General features: G+C 38.3%; 1 protein-coding gene across 3 annotated transcripts in view; it reads right to left on the bottom strand.

Annotated features, from left to right (window-relative positions):
* The window catches only part of RYR2 (ryanodine receptor 2), a 739,460-nt gene that overhangs the window by 51,928 nt on the left and 668,093 nt on the right, over positions 1 to 19,439 (bottom strand). For all 3 annotated transcript variants that reach the window (XM_032430318.1, XM_032430320.1, XM_032430321.1), the window contains 3 exons: positions 10,847 to 10,927; positions 9,967 to 10,055; positions 8,566 to 8,694 (listed from right to left, as the gene is read on the bottom strand). In XM_032430318.1, the coding sequence (XP_032286209.1) occupies positions 8,566 to 8,694; positions 9,967 to 10,055; positions 10,847 to 10,927 (299 nt within the window). The remainder of the gene's footprint in view (positions 1 to 8,565; positions 8,695 to 9,966; positions 10,056 to 10,846; positions 10,928 to 19,439) is intronic.

The raw sequence follows: 19,439 nt of genomic DNA, 5'->3' as shown, positions 1-19,439 counted from the left end.
CCACTGCACTATGACTGAGTGGGACGCTTCCTGGGACAAAATGACTGAAGGATTTTATGGATCCGAGAGTGGCCAGCGCACAAGGTCCATTTAAAGAGTGGTCAAGAAATGGCCCACAGAATAAGTGTGAGAGAAGGTGGTGAGGAGGAGTCAGGTTATTTTAACTTGCAGCTTCATACATTTGGGCCATTCAAGGGACCAGGCTACCATGACTCGATTGTACTTCAGTCCTGTCTGGCTCCTACAACTCTCTGGTTTTGAAGCAATGGATCTTCAGGATTCCACCGGGGCTCAAGTCGAGCGTGCGCACAGTGCTTCACGGTGCAAAGAGCTGCAAGGGTGCAAAGTGCAGGGGCCACTACCTGAACACTAAAAGGCCTTTTCAGGGGCACCTGGCTGGCTCATTTGGAGGAGCATGTGACTCTTGATCTAGGGATCGTGAGTTCGAGCCCCACCTTGGGTGCAGAGACTACTTCAATAAACAAATATTTAAAAATAAAATTAAATTAAATGCCATTTCAAAGAAAATAACCTTGATTTTTTTCCAGTCAGGAAAAATCTTCTTCATGTGGTATTTAATATTTTAATCAAAAGCTAAAATATTATATGACAAAGGACTAAGGTCTTCTGCAAACTCCAGGTGACCAAGAGTTGTTTTTGTAACCTGAGGTGACAGAGTTGCAGACCTAAGGCCAACGTACCCATTTATCCTTCTAAAGCGGAAACATACAGAATTTACATTATTTTCTAGGACCTTCTATCACTTCTGGGAGATGATAACTCACCTGAACCGAGCATGCGCCTTACCTACTGTGGAACATTCTTATTTCTTGCATCTCCTTGGGGCCTTCATCATATAAAACCCTCATTAACTGCTGCAGGGTGGGTTGGTCTTACTTTCAGATTGAACTTCTGGCAATAACAACTAAAATTTTCTCTTTTCTCACCAATTATTTTGTGGTCTTACTTTAGGAACTTAGACAATATAATGCCTTCTCATTCAAACAATTCTTATTCTTCCCCCCTTATTAAAACTGGAATGGAATCCTATAGATGATTACCTTGATTTCACTGGTTTTGGATCTCCCTCTTAAATAATTCTCTACAGCTAGCAAAAATTTGAATCAAAAAGCAGTATGCAATACGGTAATCTAAAAGGCAGTCCAAAATAAGCATGAAGGCTAATGATGAGCTTTTATTCACAGTATTAATAACAGTCAGTAAATATAATGTTAACACAAGCTTCCTCAAAATATATCTCATTAAATTCAATGTGGTGGCTTGGACTGGTTCCCAGAAGAGAAAAAGGACATTCGTGGAAAAACTGGTAAAGTCAGTATAAAGTCTGTAATTTAGATTAGAAGATTCTATTTCTATTTCTTGCTTTTGATAAATGTGTCATAGTTACATAAAATGTCAATGTTAGGGAGAGCTGGCTGGGTGAATCTTACATGGAGACTTTCTCTACCTTTTTTCAACTTTTCTGTATATCTAAAATTATAACAAAATTTTTATTAACATATACATTTCAGAAATGATTAATTTATATAAAAATGCCATATAAACTAGGAGTAACAAGGAATTAAAAAATGAACAAGCCATGGGGCGCCTGGGTGGCTCAGTCAGTTGAGCGTCTGCCTTTGGCTCAGGTCATGATCCCAGGGTCCGTGGGATCCCCTGAGTCAGGCTCCCTGCTTAGTAGGGGGGTCTGCTTCTCCCTCCCTGCTCCTGTTCTCTATCTCAAATAAATAGATTTTTAAATATCTTCAAAAAAAATGAACAAGCCATAATAAGCCAAGCTACTTTATCCCTTGAATTCTCATATAGATGTTCTCTGTTACACAAACAAGTGAGAATAAAGTTTGGGGTTCCAGTTCAAGATGGTGACACAGGAGGATCCTGAACTCACCTCCCCCCATGGGTACACCAAATCTATAGCTATGTATGGAACAATTTCCTTTGAAAAAACCTAAAAATTGGCAGACCAACCCCTACTTGTCAGCAAATGAGACAGAAAGCATATGGTAGCAGGCAGGAAAGGCTGAGCAGTCTCACCATAAACCCTACTTGAGGTATGATACCTCACAACTGGAAGAAAACTCAAAACCCAGAGTTTCTCCATGAGGAGCAAAGGGATTGTACCCTACATTGGGCACCCCAACTATTAATACCAGTACCTGAGAAATGAGCCCTCCAAACATCTGGCTTTTAAGACCAATGGGGCTCCCGCCCACAAGACCTATGGGGCTGTGAACTAAGGAAAGAAACGCTCATAAAGTGCCCTTGAGTGTAGACTCACCCACTCCAGGGCCCAGCGCAGAAGGAGCCCCTTGTAAAGTACCCACACTTCATGTGAAAGAGACTCATTTCCTAATTCCGAAGCATGGGTCTGAGGGGCAAGGGCCTGCCGGGATCTCCCCAGGGAGGGAGGCTGCCATCTTCCCATTTCTCCTCTGCCTCACTAACACTAGCTGGCATCATCTCTATTCTCATTTGTGGGCTCTCTCATCTATGTTCTCCCAGGGCTTGACTAAAGCCGGTGGGTGCCATCTTTCAAATTTTTCTTCTTTTTTTAATTTCTCTGGTGTGTACCATGTTTACACTTCCCCTCTGCCTCACTCCAGCCACTGAGTGCTATCTTTGCACTCTCTCTCTGCTGCCAGTATCTCCACAGGGGGGCTTCTACACACATCTGGTGGACTCGCGATCCTGGGTCCCATGAGCTTCTAACAACCATAGAGGAGTTCTTGGCAGACCACCCCTCCCAGGACACTGCACAGACAGCAGCGAGAAACACATCCCAGTGTTTCTGAGAAGAGGTCTGTGTGTTTGTGTAAGTGCTTCGGCCTGGAGGCAGGCTTCTGGGGTGATACACTGACAGGGGCCTATGGAGCTGTGCTCAGGGAAGGAAGGCCGCTGAACACAATCTTTGTGCTCCCCTCCTCCCTCGCTCCAGCAAATTGGTATCTTACAGAAAAGGGCTTATACTCTTCTCTGGTGCCCTGATTTTTGTGGCTGACAGAGAACCTCTACATTGCCTGGCTCTGGTGGCCAGGGAGGCTTAAACTCAGAGGCCCACTGGATTATAACCAATGAGGTAAGAGTTCTTAAAAGCTATCACCCCCAGGGCACAGCAAGTTGCAATAGACCCAGGAGCTCAATCTTTCTGTGAAAGAGGTCTATTAGCTTATCAACAGAGCTGTAGCCTGAGGGGCAGGCTTCTCATTAATAAACTAAAGGCTGACTGTAAATCCTTCCTGAGACCATGCATTTTCTTCACATTCTCCTTCTGCCACATTCCAGAGCGCCAGCATCTCTCTGAGGGGAGATCTTCTATGTGCCTCATTTCTATGTCGGGTACCCTGGTTTGTGTGAATGCTGCCAGGGGATACCCCTGGATCACTTGGCTTTGGGGAGTAGGGTGGCTTGGGTTTCTGGGTCCCACTGGACTGTAAGGACCAGAGAAAGAGCCCTTGGCAGGCCACCACCCCCAGGGCACTGCACAGGGAGCAGACAGAAACACATCCCTCCCCTTTCCATGAAAGAGGACACCTTGCTAGTCCTGGAGCTTTTGCCTTGGGGGCAGTCCTCAGGTTTGGCACACATCTAGGAGCCAAGAAGCTATTCTCAGGGAACACAGGCCAAGGGATACCTTCATTGTGCCCTCCAGCCCCTGCCTTACCACAGTTCACTGGTAGTTCTCAGAAAGAAGAATGCACACTCATCTGGAGCCCTGATTTTTACAACTGCTGCCCAGGGGACACCTCCAGATTGTCTTGCTCTAGGACCAGCAGGGTTTATGCTTGCCATCCCACAGGACTATATACATTTGCATTAAAAAAAAAAAAAAAAAAAAAAGCTGCTGCCTGAGGATCTAGTTTCCATCAGCCTGAATCTAGGTGCTAACCTCTTCCCCTTTGGGACACTGACTGGCCTGGCACACCTTCAATTACTGTCAGTTATTAAAAATAAAATACACTGCTTGGGCAATCATGACGGTTTGAGGCACAACCAAGAGCTAGGGCAGGGCTGAAGAGTAAAGTTCATCTACAGGAGGCCACTCCTTCAAGACTAGGAGGGTGGCTGTTTCATCTGATGCACAGAAACAGAAGAAGAAAGAAGAAAGACGAAAGACAAGAAGAAGAAGAAGAAGAAGAAGAAGAAGAAGAAGAAGAAGAAGAAAGGAATATGTTCCAAATGAAAGAACAAGATAAAACCTCAGAAAAAAATATTAACAAAACAATATGGAGTTCAAAGGAATGGTCATAAAGATGCCGCCCAAACTCAGGGGAAAAGATGAGTAAGTGAGAAATTCAACAAAGAAAGAAAATATAAGAAAATTCCAAATAGAAGTCACAGAGCTGAAGAATACAATAACTGAACTGAAAAATACACAAGAGGGGTTCAGTAGCAGACAAGATGGAGCTGAAGAGAGCATCAGTGAACTAAAAGACAGGGCAGTGGAACTCACCCAGTCAGAGCAGCAAAAATGAAAAAGAATGGAAAAAAAGTGAAGATAGCTTAAGGGACTTATGGGATAATATCAATCCAACTAACATTCACATCAGAGGGGCCCCATCAGGAGAAGAGAAAGGGAGAGAAAACTTATTTGAAGAGATAATGGCTGAAAACTTCTTTAGCCTGGGGAAAGTAACCAAATAAGAAGCACCAAAAGAGACCAAGGCACATTATAATTAAAATATCAAAAGTTAAAGACAAGGAGAGACTCTTAAAAGTAGCAAGAGAAAAACAACTTGTTACATCCAGGGGAAACCCCCATAAAACTATTGGCAAATTTTTTCAGCAGAAACTTTTCCTCTAAAATCAGGAATAAGTCAATGATGCCCACTCCTTGCAAAAGTGAATTTTGCAAAGGCAAAAACAAAACAAGTGGGACTCCATTTTTATTCAATGTAGTACTGGAATAATAGCCAGAGCTATTAGGCAAGAGAAATAAAAGATACCCAAATTAGAAAGAAAGAAGTAAAACTATTACTATTTGCATGAGGACAGGATACTGTATATAGAAAACCCTAAAATACACTCCACCAAAAAATGATGAGAACTAATAAATCAATTCAGTAAAGCTGCAGGATACAAAATTAATATACAGAAATCTGTTGTATTCCTATAAACTAATAATAAACTATCAGAAAGAGAAATTAGGGCAGCAATTCCACATACAATTGCATCAAAAGATTAAAATACCTAGGAATAAATTTAACCAAGGAGGTAAAAGTCTTGTACAGTGATAACTATAAGGCACTGATGAAAGAATTTGAAGAAGATACAAACAAATGCAATGATATCCCATGCTCATTGATTGAAAGACTATATACTGTTAAAATGTCCATACAATCCAAAGCAATCTACTGATTCAATGCAATGCCTCTCAAAATTCCAATGGCATTTTTCATGAAATAGAACATATAATCCTAAAATTTGCAAGGAACCACAAAAGACCCTGAGTAGCCAAAGCAATCTTGTGAAATCAGGAGGTATCATGTTCCCTGATTTCAAACTATACTACGAAGCTCTAGTATTGAAAGCAGGATTGTACTGGCATAAAAACAGACCTGCAGATCAACTGAACAGAAGAGAGTCAGGAAATAAATCCACACATATGTAGTCAATTAACTGATGACAAAAAACCAGGAATATACAATGGGAAAGGACAGTCTCTTCCATAAATTGTGTTGGGAAAACAACATATACCACATACACAAGAATGAAACTGGACCCCTCCCTTACACCATACACAAAAAATTAACTCAACATGTATTAAAGACTTGAATGTAAGATCTGAAAACCAGAAGCTCTTTAAAGAAAAAACAGTGGTAAGATCCTTGATATAAGTCTTGGCAATAATTTTTTGGATTTGACACCAAAAGTAAAGGCCACAAAAGCAAAAACAAATAAGTGAGACTATAGCAAACCAAAAGACTTCTGCACAGCAAAGGAAACCATCAACAAAATGAAAAGGCAACCTACTGAATGAGACAAAATACATGTAAATCATATATCTGATAAGGGGTTAATATCTAAACTATATAAAAACTCACACAACTCAACACCAAAAAATAATCTGATTTAAAACTGAGCAGAGGACCTGAATAAACATTTTTCAAAAAAGGCATACAGATGGCCAACAGGCACATGAAAAGATGTTCAATGTCACTCATCATCAGGGAAATGCAAATCAAAATCATAATGGGATATCATCTCACACATTTTAGGATGGCTATTTTAAAAATATATATATATAAGAAATAACAAGCATTGGCAAGGGTGTGGAGAAAAGGGAACCCTTGTGCACTGTTGGTGGGAATGTAAATTAGTGCAGCCACTGCAGAAAACAGTATGGAGATTCCTCAAAAAATTAAAATAGAGCTACCAAATGATCCAGCAACTCCACTTACGGGTATTTACCTGAAGAAAATGAAAACACTAACTCAAAAAGATCTATGCAATCCTATGTTCATTGCGGCATTACTTATAATAGCTAAGATACGGTAATAACCTGTGTCTATTGATGGATGAATGGATAAAGAAAATGTGATCTCTCTCTCTCTCTCTCTCACACACACACACAATGGAGTATTATTCAGCCATAAAAAAAGAACCTTGCCACTTGTAACATGGATGGACCTTGAGGGCATTATGCTAAGTGAAATAAGTCAGACAGAGACAGACAATTACTATGTGATCTCACTTAAATGTAGAATCTAAAAACAAACAAATAAATGAATAAGCTCATAAACACACAGGATAGACTGGCGGTTGCCAGAGGTGGTCGTGGTGGGGGCCATGAAATGGGCAAAGGGGTCAGAAGGTACAAACTTTCAGTTATAAAATAAATAAGTCCTGGGAATGTAATGTATGACATGGTGACAACAGTTAATAACACTGTATTGCATATTTGAAACTTGCTATGAGAGTAAATCCTAAATTTCCTCCTCATAAGAAAAGAAACTGTAACTATACACAGTGACAGATGCTAACTCAGTTGACATAGTACAGTGATCATTTTGCAATATATACAGATATCAAATCATTATTGTTGTGTGTCTAAAACTAATATAATGTTCTGTCAAGATATCTCAATAAAAAACTGTTTTGCACATAGTGAGAGGTTAATGGATTCTTCTAGTTTTATATAAATTTAGGAATCTCACCTATTTTAGGAACCAGGAAATGCTCACTCTCCACATTTAAGTTCCATATGTTATATAGAAACCATTTTATCAGCTTTCTAGAGAATTCACTGGCTTGCTAATGTCATCAGATAATTTTATTATTTAATCAAGAGAATTCATATATCGGTATCTTGCGAGACATGCGTGAGAATATGAAGCCAAGAGTGGAAGCCAGTGAAGACAAGAAAATAGGAATGTGAACGGTCTGCAACAGATTTAAACTTTGTTTTATTTGATTTAAAGAAAAATTCTCAGAATGATCAAGTGTGGCTTTTCCATTTTTAAATGCTGAGATAAGGATCCTCTTCCCCACCCAGGGAGCCAATACAGAAAGTGAGATCCTTCCAAGGTACGACTAGAGAGGAGAGAAAGGGCAGAGGAGGTGAGGGTCATGTCCCTCTCACCCCCAACCTCTGCAGCACCTCCCCTGCGTCAGCCTCACTTGGCCATGCGTGTCCATGCACTCAGTCATTCCTTAAACACCTGCAGCAATGCTAGGCCCTGGGGGACCATCTGTTATTTTTACTTAACTTCTTCCCCCCACAAGATTATGTTTAGTCTAATGAAACAAACTAAATGCATTCCTCCTGTTTTCTCCTTGGCAGGTGGCACTTCAAACACAGTGACTGACTGATTCAGAATAATACTGGCCATGGAGACAGAAAACAGAAAGATGGCCCACAGTCCCCTAGGAAATCGCAAAGTTTCATGCATTGAAAAAAAACAAAATTTTATAAACTCTTTTAAAAATCTGCAGGTTAAGTCTAGAAGTTTAGCCTAAGGAGAATATAAAACAAATTGATGTTAAAAAAAAAAAAAAAAGATACTTTCTTCATGGTTATTGGAATTCTACCTGGAATATACATTACTGTATGATTTTATATGTATGTGTGTGTGTGCCTTCACACACGTGTGTGCTCTAACATGAAGTTTTACTATTCTCTTTTATATACAGTTTCTATGAAACTCCTTCCTTAGTTTTACTGGAACACAATAAGGAGTAATTTAGTGCTCTGTCCTTTCTCTTTCCCGTCTTCTTTCTTTTTCCTCCCTCTTTTCTTTAATATTTACTGAGTGCTTAATATATATACGAGGCCCCAGAGATACAACAGAGTCAACATCTCTGTTCATGCCTCAAAGGAATCAATAATATCTTGATCTGCCAAACAGTAAAGCAAATTCAGTCCATATAAATTCACATCTCAACCTGATATTTAATTGTCATCACTGGCTAAGAATCTATATGAAAGGTTAATAGCAAATGTGAATCATGGCAGGAAAATAGGCATATTGTATTTTTCCATGGAATTCAAAGCTAACCACTTGACTATTTTTTTTCTTCAAATAGCCAAAATATTTAAATGTTTACCTGAATATACTCTGTGAGAGTGTTAAAGACTTGCTTTGCTACTTGAATTGCTTTAGAGAAATTCCGTTGTCCTTGTTCATCAATAACATCTTTCCCAGAGTAATACCAATAGAAATCACTGATGGATTCCTGGAAAAGAGGAATGATAGGATTAAGATACATTCTAAAGCTACCACTAAACTATCCTCCTTAGACAGAAATAACAGCTAGAGAGAAGCAGCAGAAAACTTAGCTTTAAAAATGACTTTCTGTCTCTGATGATCTTGAACTTCACAAGGATTCACAAGATTAAAGCATATTTATCCATTGAGCAAAGTTAAATGTTTACTATGTAAGCACAAAAATTAGACAAATCATGGATGTTTTTTGGGTTACAGACATCAGGCCTTTTTCTCCAACAAAGCCCATAACGTTTCCTCATTAGAACTCCAAAATGTTCCTTGTTTCTATAAATGCCCCTCAAGAAACTGATTAGACTACTAAAAACACTGACAACCATAAACAAACATCTAAACAGGATCAACCTTTTTAAACAGGATGTTTTCAACAATAACTTACATTGGAAGGAATTTTAGTTGGCTAAAGGAATAACACAATGTAGTCCAGCACGCAGGCTACATTTGGGTTTTGAGATATGATTTTAAAAATGACAAATGTGTTTTCAGCAATATTTTTTGTAATTTGCTTCAAAAATGGAAGCATTAGGTAAAAAAAAATTATTGCGCTTTTACATACTCAAAAGATTAAGGGAGAAACTGAAAGTTTGAACGTGCAGGTTTTAAACTACTGTATCTGGCTACTCTTATAAATAAGATGAGGGAAATAAAATTTGTACAGGGCTCCCATTACTTAGGAGCCTACGCCTTCAGATTCAGTTTTATTAACATGTGAAAGATTACTACAAAATCAGGGAGATTCTTAAGTGGTGGAGTGTTAAGCTGAATTTTAAAATTAATTCAAGAATCGGGACAGCTGAAAAGAACTACCTGTTAAATTTAAGTATATTGTAGGTATTTTGAAAGCCTTTCTTTCTCACTTTTGAAAATGTTTCAAATACTCTTCCCCCATTTATCTATCAACTGTAGCAGAAGGAGCAGAGCATGTAAATACTTTGCAAAAACAAAATGAATTTAAAATGGCATTAAGCTAAAAACTATGGGGGGAAAATGCCCGATTATAGAAAGAATAATGAGCAAAGGAGGAGCCAGGATCAGAGGCAAAGACAAAAGGAGCAGTTTCACCCTAAAACTTGGTGAAAGGCTATGATCAAAGACAAAGTATCTCAAAAAATTCTGTCTAGTCATCCATCAAAGTGCATTACAACACGTCAGTTTAATAACTCTGTCCCCTTATTTCAACGAACCAATCCCTTCCATTTCTTCCTAACAGAAGGCAACATACCTGGACTCTCAGGAGGTAGTCTACGGTAGAGATGATTATGTTGACAGTTGTATTATTGCCAGTCTGAGTTCTCAGATAATTTTGAAAATCTACATAAGATCAAAAGACGTTACTAAAGCTTCCTCAACAGTTTAAAATGAGTTATTTGAAGAACTCCAAAAGCAAATGAGGTCTCCAGCAAAATCCTTGTGGCTAAGAGTGGTGCTTTATCCAAGAGGATTGTTTTAAGTGGGCATCCCAACCACATCGAGGTGCTTCACAGAATATCAATATTCAATTTTTGGTCTACGAGATGGCTTACATCTGCTTCCTGATTCCTAGCTCTAGAGCTCTGGGCATGTGAATCGCTGGAAGGGGCTCCATCCTTTAGGGTATAGTAATTAAATTATGCATTCAAGAATCATTTGTTCCTGAGTACTGTGCTCAGTGCTGGGGAAACAAAGATAAAATTAAGATACAGTTCCTGCCTACACAGGGGTGCACAAGTCCGGGAGAGAGCTATTTATATTAACCACAAAGGAAAATACATTGTGCCAAGTAATACAATATATTCCCCAGTTGAAGAGAAGTGGTATAAAAGAAATAAAGCTCTATATTTCTCTGTAGATATCTGTCTCATGTATATCTTTTTTCCACCTGTCTTCTCTAACAGAAGAACAACTGATGGGAATTAAGGGAAGTGGCTAGCTAGCAAAGGACTTTGAAAGTAGGAATGTAATACATAAAATGTCACACTGCATATACCAAACATACGGAAGAAGGCTCAAGATTGTTTGTTGACTCAGGGATGAAGTGTAATTAGAACTAGCAGGCCCCTGTCATTACTGGTTTCAAAATTCTGATTCCTTGGTACCATCACATAGTCTGGGGTCTCACGCACCTGAGTTGTGTCCCTCACAAAGCAGTTGTAGGAAGCGGAAGAGGTCGCAAGTGAACTCGTCATCCTGGAGAACCTTTTCTCCTGTAGGAAGTCCAGAGAAATCAGACATGATCAGCAACCCTGGCCTGGCCCTCCCTTTCTATCCCCACCTCCATAAAACTTGCATGTTGATCTAGCATTGTTCTGAACCAAAAACAGTCACAAATCATAGCCACTTTTCTATCCGAAGCTCATACGATCATGCGCTTGGCAGATAGATGCACTTTTTCTTTGTCAGAAAAGAACATTTGAATCTTAAAACTCAAGTTTCTCTCTGTTAAAAGTAGCAGCATGGGTTTGGCAACATTTTAGAAACAACCTGAAGATTTAAACTTTTCTTTTTTTTCTTTTCTTTTTTTGGGTAATGTGTGTCTAGAAATGATCTCTCCATCTCTTAAAAACACCCAAGTTAAGTCTGCTTTGTTCCCAGAGTTTGACCAAATGATTCAAAATGCAAAGGCATTCAATGCATATAGAAAACAGGGCCAAGAGTTTCTTTTATTTAAAGAATAATTAAAACAATCTTGTAGAAATTGTAAATGACTAGAAAATGTTTCTTAATTCATTTCAATTCACAGTCTCATTAGCTTGCCTATGGATTTAAAAAAAGTAAAGCCTTCAGAAATCTGATATAGAGACGTCATTGGTTGGAGCATTACTTCCAGAGGAGAGAGAACTGGTGAACAGACCTAATTATAAATATTAAACCAAAAGAAAGACTTTGGTGGCTCATGCTCTGTGAGTAAATCTAAGCAGGAAAGATGAAAAGAAGGGTATCTTAGAGCTACAGAAGCTACTCAGCACCATTAAAAAAACTGTATTTGTGGGGCAAGCATGACACCTCAGAAAAGAGTTCAGATATTTTACCTACATTTCAATCAAAATGTATCTTGATCACAAGTCACTCTGAAAGCAAAAACACAAAGAAAGAAACAAACAGAAAAACAGCACCACACAAATGAAAGTTGATTTTAAAAGCATAGAGTGTCAGTGGAAAAATGTTCAACGTTATGAGTGTATGCTCTGGCATCTAAATTTGTTCTTTAGAAATCAAAATGACACAAAAATGTTGTTCAGCAAGTGGATGAATGTACTTATGTCTTTAAAAAAAATAATAACTTTTCAGACTGGAGGAAATACTTTGGGCCAAGAAAGAAAACTATGCAATGACCATGTGTTTACTTTAAATAAATTATGAATGATTATAAGGACAGAGAGCTGATGGACTTACCAGTCTGCAGTCTGTGACTTTCAAAGTGAGAGGCTTCATATAATGGGAGGGTTAGGAAGCAAAACCATTTTGAAAACTAATATAAACATTAAAAAAAGTACATAAAATCACTGTACTGGTTTCCCTGCAAGATATGATATTTGGTGACCAAACTAAAATCACCATGCATACAGATTAGTCGTGTGGCAAGTTCAAGTTTAAGGGCACATTGCTGTGAATCTCAGTCCATGGCTGATAAGCCCATTCCTCAGTGTCTACATTCATGGCGGGATATAGCAAAGAAAGGGAGAACAGTCTAGGCTAATAAACTAAACTCTTCACTGATGATACTTACTATCTTTCCATGAACTATTTGAATCAGAAGAGTCTTTAACATGATATTTAAATCAAAATATTATGAGCTAGTTACACAGACTTACTGACTCTCTCCTTGTGAGCCCATCTAAAATGTTTTTTTTTTTTCTAGAAAATTGCATCAATAGACCATGTACTTTCAATGTTCATATATTCAATGTGGAATAAGTAAACCTTGATAGAAAGTATTCAGAAAGGTTAACAATGAAAAAAAAATATAGTCTACCCGTGCTCCTAAAAATGCTCTGCACAATGCACACTGATTTATAACATAAGGCTGTATTTACTGTCTGCATGCACAGTATTTCCATGACTATATACCAAAACACATACAAGTAACTTTACTCACATAAGAACACGCAGCACACAGCAGAACAACAGGGAGAGGAGAGTCGGGGGGAGGGGGCGGCCAAGCCTTTATTTACCATCAGGTGATACGAGGCATAAACTGGGGTGCTATTGCATAATGGACACATTACTATCTGATTAAAATGCTGCCATTCCCCATGCTGCATGTAAGTGGTACAGTAACAGAGATGGATGATGGCTTTATGTCTGCAGAAGGTACAGGATCAACAGTCTATTTTGTGATGTATGCAAAAGAAATTCCATTGTAAGATGGAAACCAAGATTAATAACATAACGAAATGGAGTAAAATGTAGTTGAAAGTGCTCTGATGTTCTTAAAATATTATTTGTAATGGCTGTGTGATGGCCAAATGTGAATATGATAAAGGGCATTCCTTTGGTTTCATTTTTAATTATAAGGGGCTTATGATTTCTAATAGCGTAATAAAGGGAGAGTTATTTCAATACTGTTGCTGATGATGAGATGGGTTTTTTTTTTGCCTCAGTGTTCTCATCTATGAAATGAGAACATGTGCACTGTCTACCTCACTAGTTCTTCATAATTTGTGAGACCATTTTTAGAAATTGTGGAAAGGTTACAATTCTTAGTAGCAGTGGCAGTAACACTAAATAAAGATGGGAACAACATGCCTAGGTGGTGAATATGGTTATTTGAACATACTTATTAAATGTGTTTATTATTTCTAAAAAGCCAATTTTAATGGACCGAAATATTCTCAAAAACATACATTTTCACTTGGAAATAATATTAGTAGACTTTCTTTTGTTCAAGCTATCAGTAAAATTAATTCCTATTTTAAAAAATCTAATCCCTTTTTATTTTTTAAAAGATTTATTTATTTTTTATTTGAGAGAGTGAGTGAGAAAAAAAGCAAGTGAGGGGCGGGCCACAGGGAGAGAATCTTCAAGCAGACTCCCCACTGAGTGTGGAGCCCAATGTGCAGCTCGATCTCACGACCCATGAGATCATGACCTGAGATGAAACCAAGAGCTAGATGCTCAACCGACTGAGCCACCCAAGCGCCCCTTAAAAATCTATCACTTTTAAAGGTCACTGTTCCACTCACAATTGGTTTATCTAATTAACAGAAAAGTACACAAGGGTTTGCTTAAGTGTTTATTGGTTACCTAAAACATCGATGGTCATAGTCCAACATTGTGGCCTTGAGGGGCTTGGTTTAATTGTTATTAATTGCTAAAAGTTATCAATAATTGTTAAAAAAAATGAATGCGATGAGTGAAAAGACTACCTAGTAGATATATAAAAACAACTGAATTAGGATAAATAAACCAGAAGACTAAGATCCTCTTTGTTGTAAGGTCTTTTCATGGCAACATCTCCAGTAATGCAAAGCTAAAAGGGTGAGAAGCATGGAATAGAAGACTGGTTGCATCAAAGAACTCCCTACAAAAGCTTGTTAAGTGGAACTCAACAGTGTTTCCCCACCACCCCCCACCCCGCCACTGCCATGGAAGAAATAGTTCTGATCGTTGATCTTCAGAGGACTCAAATACCTATTTTATGCAATGGCAAAACTGAAAGATAAAAATATTTTTAAATAGTGAAAAGTCAGGTATTTGATTCCATGTGGGCAATTTTAATGTCACCGCTTAAATGGTTTAACTGGCTGCTTAAATTATACTACCACTCAACCAACAAGGGATACAATTTTTTAAATGGATTCACGATTAACATTTAGTTATTGACTACAGTGCGCTAGGCATTGTGCTAGATATATTTTCTCATCATGTCATTTCAGGTTTGCAATAATGCTATGAATCGGGTGACATGAATCCCATCTTGTGGTTCAGTAAACAATTGAGAAATTAAGTAACTTGACTAACGTCCTATAGCTATTAACTAGTAAAGGGTTTGAGTCAAGTAAATTTCAATAAACATTCATTAAGTGCCACCTATACGCTAGGCACCTTGTGAGGTCCTGGGCTTGTAAAGACTAACAGACACAAACCTGAACCTGAAGTTCATAGTCTAATGGAAAAGATAGGCAATGAACAGGTCATTTCAATATCATAAGGTCTTTCTGAGTCCAGTATTCTATAGTTTCTAAACTTCCTAAAGCTCACATCAGTAATCGATAAGCTCTTTGGCTAACAATCATTGACTACGTGTACCATATGTTAGTTAAATTGTGAACTCCTACTTGTTTTTAATCAATTTTAGAACCTAAGGAAACCCATCTTCCAGATATGTGGCCTTGAGAAAGTCAATTCACCTTTCTGAGCCTCTGTTCCATCATTTTGATATGGGAATTAACAATCTCCAGAACTCCTTACTTTATAGGGTTGTTGGGAGAATAAAATTGGTTTGGGCAAGTATAATTGCTTTGAAATATGCAAAGCACAATAGGAATAAAAGTGACATTTTAACAAGATGAAGTCATAGGTTCAAAAGACCTAGGTTTCTAAAATATAGACTTTCAGTGGGTTGTGGATGTAATAAATAATCTACATATTCCATGAACTCAACTTGACACCAGTGCATAAAATGTATTCCTCTTTCAGATCCCAAGACAGCAAAAATGACCACCATGTGAAATAAATTAGGTATGTCCCATGGACAACAGAATTAAAGTACACGTTAGCTATGGAAGAAGATATCCCTTTGCTTTCAAATGTGATTTGCAGATTATTTCTCTTATAACCTCTTCTTAATGCCTTTCAGCTCCCATTACTCTAACTGGAATCCTTACTGTTCATCCATTCCATCCACCAACATCCTAACTGATCTCCCTACCCTCAGATTGTGATATCCATCTTATGCACTCTTGCCTACAACACTCATAGGCAATTTAACTATAACACTCTCCCAATAAACAGATGGATTCCTTTAACAGTAATTACGAAAAATATACTCTCAAAAATTCCCTCAATCTATCACTAAACATAATAACCTCAAAGCTCCGCAACTTCCATGAAGGAAATCATGCTGCTCACTATCCTTGGAAGACTCGGAGTCTATCTAGCATGCTAGCATTACTGAGGAATGAATCATCTGTGCACTTTAATGTTGCTGGTTTGAACAATGGATGCTAGGAACTTACTGTCAGGTGGATACTACTGATGTGTTACTTACCAAATGGCTCTTTGTGGCCTCAGAAAGGAAGCATGGAATTCCTTGGCATGGCACAAAAGGCTTTCACAGGGTCCCACAAACTATCTTTCCCCTCTAGTCTATTTCTCTCCAACCATATTAGGTCAGTGATGTTCTTTGTCATGCTTTGTACCTTCAGCATTGCATATGTGGTTCCCTTCCATTGAAATGTCTTCCTTTGCCTTCCTTCTTTACCAGGTAAACACCTACTTCAGGCCATCTGTTACTTCTCCTGTGATCCTTCCCCATGAGCCTGGCAGCCAAGTACTTCAACTCAGTTCACTCATACACACACAGATCATGGGTTTCGAAGTTCTTTGTTTACAAGTCTGTCTACACGAGGCTGAGCCCATAAAGAACTCCGATGCCTAGGACAGCGTCTAGCACACAACAGCCACTCCAATTTCGATCCAGGCTTTACTGTTTAAAAACTGTGCAGGGATGTTAGAAAAATCTAATTAGTGTCATGAATTAACATCACAGGCTTTCCTTGACAAGAAACTTGACCCACAGGAAAGGCAGAGCAGTGTAGTCAGAATTCAGGGGGTAAGCTCAACTACACTTGTGTTGGACTTTGCAAACCTGGGGTGGGAGATAGCCAATACATAATTAAAGTACTGAGGAACTTCACTACTAACAAAAAATTAGGACAGCCAATATTGAGAGATTGTGTTAATCATTGTTTTAATTAACAATTGTTTTGCTGCAACTGCATACAGACTTGATGAGGTCACTATAAACACACCGAGTAAGATCCTCGATTTAGCGCATTATCAGATACAGACGGAAACTTAGGTTAACTGGTAGTTAATGTTTTAATACAGAATTTTTAAAAATCAAACAATTTCTGAGGAATGAGATCAGCTTCAAGATTTCATCTTGCTGATAAAGTCTAGGACCACTGCCAAAGGATCAAAAAATAAAATATCTTCTACTACATTCCAAGAAGTTTGAAAGAAGAAAAATTGCACTTTCAAGCTCATAATGACTTCGTAATGAGGTTTAATGGTTCTGAGAAAAAAAAAAATCCAAGGATGGAATGAAATTTTAAATATTCATATAGGTTTTTGGTTTTGAACTTCATTATATGTTAAAGGAAAACACATATGACTAAAAAATATACAGAGAGGACAACACCGAGCACATCACAAATCTACTAAACACACCTGCGAAGGAAAACTGGTTTTTTTTTGTTTTGTTTTTTGTTTTTTTTTAAACAAGTGGGAGGTCCTGGCTTTTGTAGAAACGGGGGAAATTTAGGAAGAAGGGATAGTAATAGTGGCAAACTTACAGGATGGTAACAGCAGTGGAAAAAGGAGTGTTAAATGATTAGTCTGAAATCCTTACATACAAACCTTAAAAAGGCATGTATTTCCCAATGGTATCTCAAAACAAGATTAGGAGTATCACGTGTAACCATACAAAGTTCCAAAGTGATTTTACAACTTCAACATTAAGTGCAAAAGTTGGCAATAGATTAGTGTCTTTGAAGGGAGGAATGAGCAATAAGTAAAGAAGCAAAAAATACTACCTAACCCAATACGATGAGTATAAAATAAGCCCCGGGAAGATATCAAAAGACGGAGGAAGGGACTGGCTTGTGCAATTGGTAACAGTGGGAGGCAGAAGGCCTGCATTTCAGTCTTGACCCTGCCATTACACTGTGTGATACTGGACAAGCCATGTAACCTTTCCACCCCTCAGTCTCTTTACCTATACAATGGGGACAATATCATACTGGTGGTTGTAGGTATCAAAAAGGTATATTTAAATTAAACACTTGGCATGGTTATATAATTTACAATCATTCTTATCATCATCAGGAAGAGATTTAGCCCAATAGAGACAGCTGGTTAGGATGGAGAAAAGTTAGATCATCAGATTATTCTCTCAGGGCTGAGTTTATACTGTTTGGGCCTCAGGCTCTGAAGCTAACAGATTGAGATTTTTCAACCTTCTCTATGTATTCTGGGAGGGATGATCGATTTTCCTTCTTCTATGAGGGTACAAACTTTTCTTAACTTCTGTAGACCCTTAAACAAAAGAATGGGCATGTCACAGAAATTTTTAAAATATGCCAAAAGACAGAGTTGCTCTAGGCATTCTTAATTTGGGAAGTACATTATTCGTAGAGCGACTGAATTACCATTGTGTGTCCTAATCGACCTCTTGATAAAGGCAAGACTGAATATTCAGAGAGCACAATTTGATCTCTTCAAAAATCTCATCCCTTGTTTATTACCATTGCCTATCATGTCTTTTAGAAACTACCATCTGTGTTATTACATTAGTTTGCAACTGTTTCTACCAATCTTCGAAGTCAGTCTCAAGAATGAAAAACAGTTTTTATGTTAAGAAGGTTTTTAATGTGTGATGTTTTCAAAGGACTAGAGTAAAACTCTGTAGATCTCTCAACATTTGGAAGGAAACTGGCAGAGCCCCCTGGCCACGAGGAGACTCAGCCAGTCCCAGTCTCCCCACCCCACCCCCAACTGGATCACCACTGATTTTCCCGTGCACCCATTGGTGCAGCCATAAAGCCACAGTATGTCCAAGACAGAAACGCCACACGGAGACTACCGCACACATCTATGATTCATTCATTTACACAACAGTTGCAAACACTGGGTCCACCAGAATTTTTTCAAAATGAAAGAAACGGAACAAAACAAATCCAAAAACGTTAACTGAAATGCTTCTCGCCCCTCCATGACTAGTATGTTAATAACTGCACATCCTCATGGAAAGAAATAAAAAGGAAAGCTTGGTATATGAGTTTCAAAATAAAAGGATGCATAATGATGGAAATGAAATGATCTATTCGTTAAACAGTCTATAAAAGGAAGAAATGCACACACAAAAAAACTGTCACTGTCAAGACTATACACAAAGCTAAGGACAAATGAGGGAGCAAATAAAGAAAAGGCAGATCATTTGTAATAATTACCACGCTCATGTGTGATGACTGAGGAAGGGAGGAAAGTACATTTACAGTCGACAGAAAAGGAAATGGGGAAAAAAAGAAGTTGAGATGTTGTTTTTGCCTTGCTGTTTGTAAGGAAGTAAAATAGAAAAAGTGTTAATCAGTTTGGGCAATTATTTGTGTGTGTTGAAAAAGAATAAACAAATCAAATCAATCTCATATTGAGAGATGGGACTAATTCTCGCATCAGAATGGTCATTCTCACCAAGTGATTTCTGAGCTGGGACTCACGAATATTACTCCACTCTGCATCTGGCTGACAAAGGACAGGAGACCCAGTTAACTAAGCCTGCCGGGGGCCACTGGTCCTGCGTGAGCCGATATGAACAATGATGAAGAATGATTAATGGGCCTGTGTTCGTGCCTCTGGAACATTAAGTAATAACTGTAGGGAAAAATGAAATTGATTTCTAATTCCAAGCCAGGGAAGTCAGACTTTGGACAGAGAATTCATTCATTCTCAGGCACTTTACAGCTAAAGGAAAATGCCCAGGGCTTCCTGGAG

Source organism: Phoca vitulina, unplaced genomic scaffold, assembly GCF_004348235.1.
Source record: "Phoca vitulina isolate PV1807 unplaced genomic scaffold, GSC_HSeal_1.0 scaffold43, whole genome shotgun sequence".
NCBI classification, from domain to species: Eukaryota; Metazoa; Chordata; class Mammalia; order Carnivora; family Phocidae; genus Phoca; species Phoca vitulina.
Note: the sequence above shows the minus strand (reverse complement) of the source record. Positions and strands in the feature narration are given on the sequence as shown.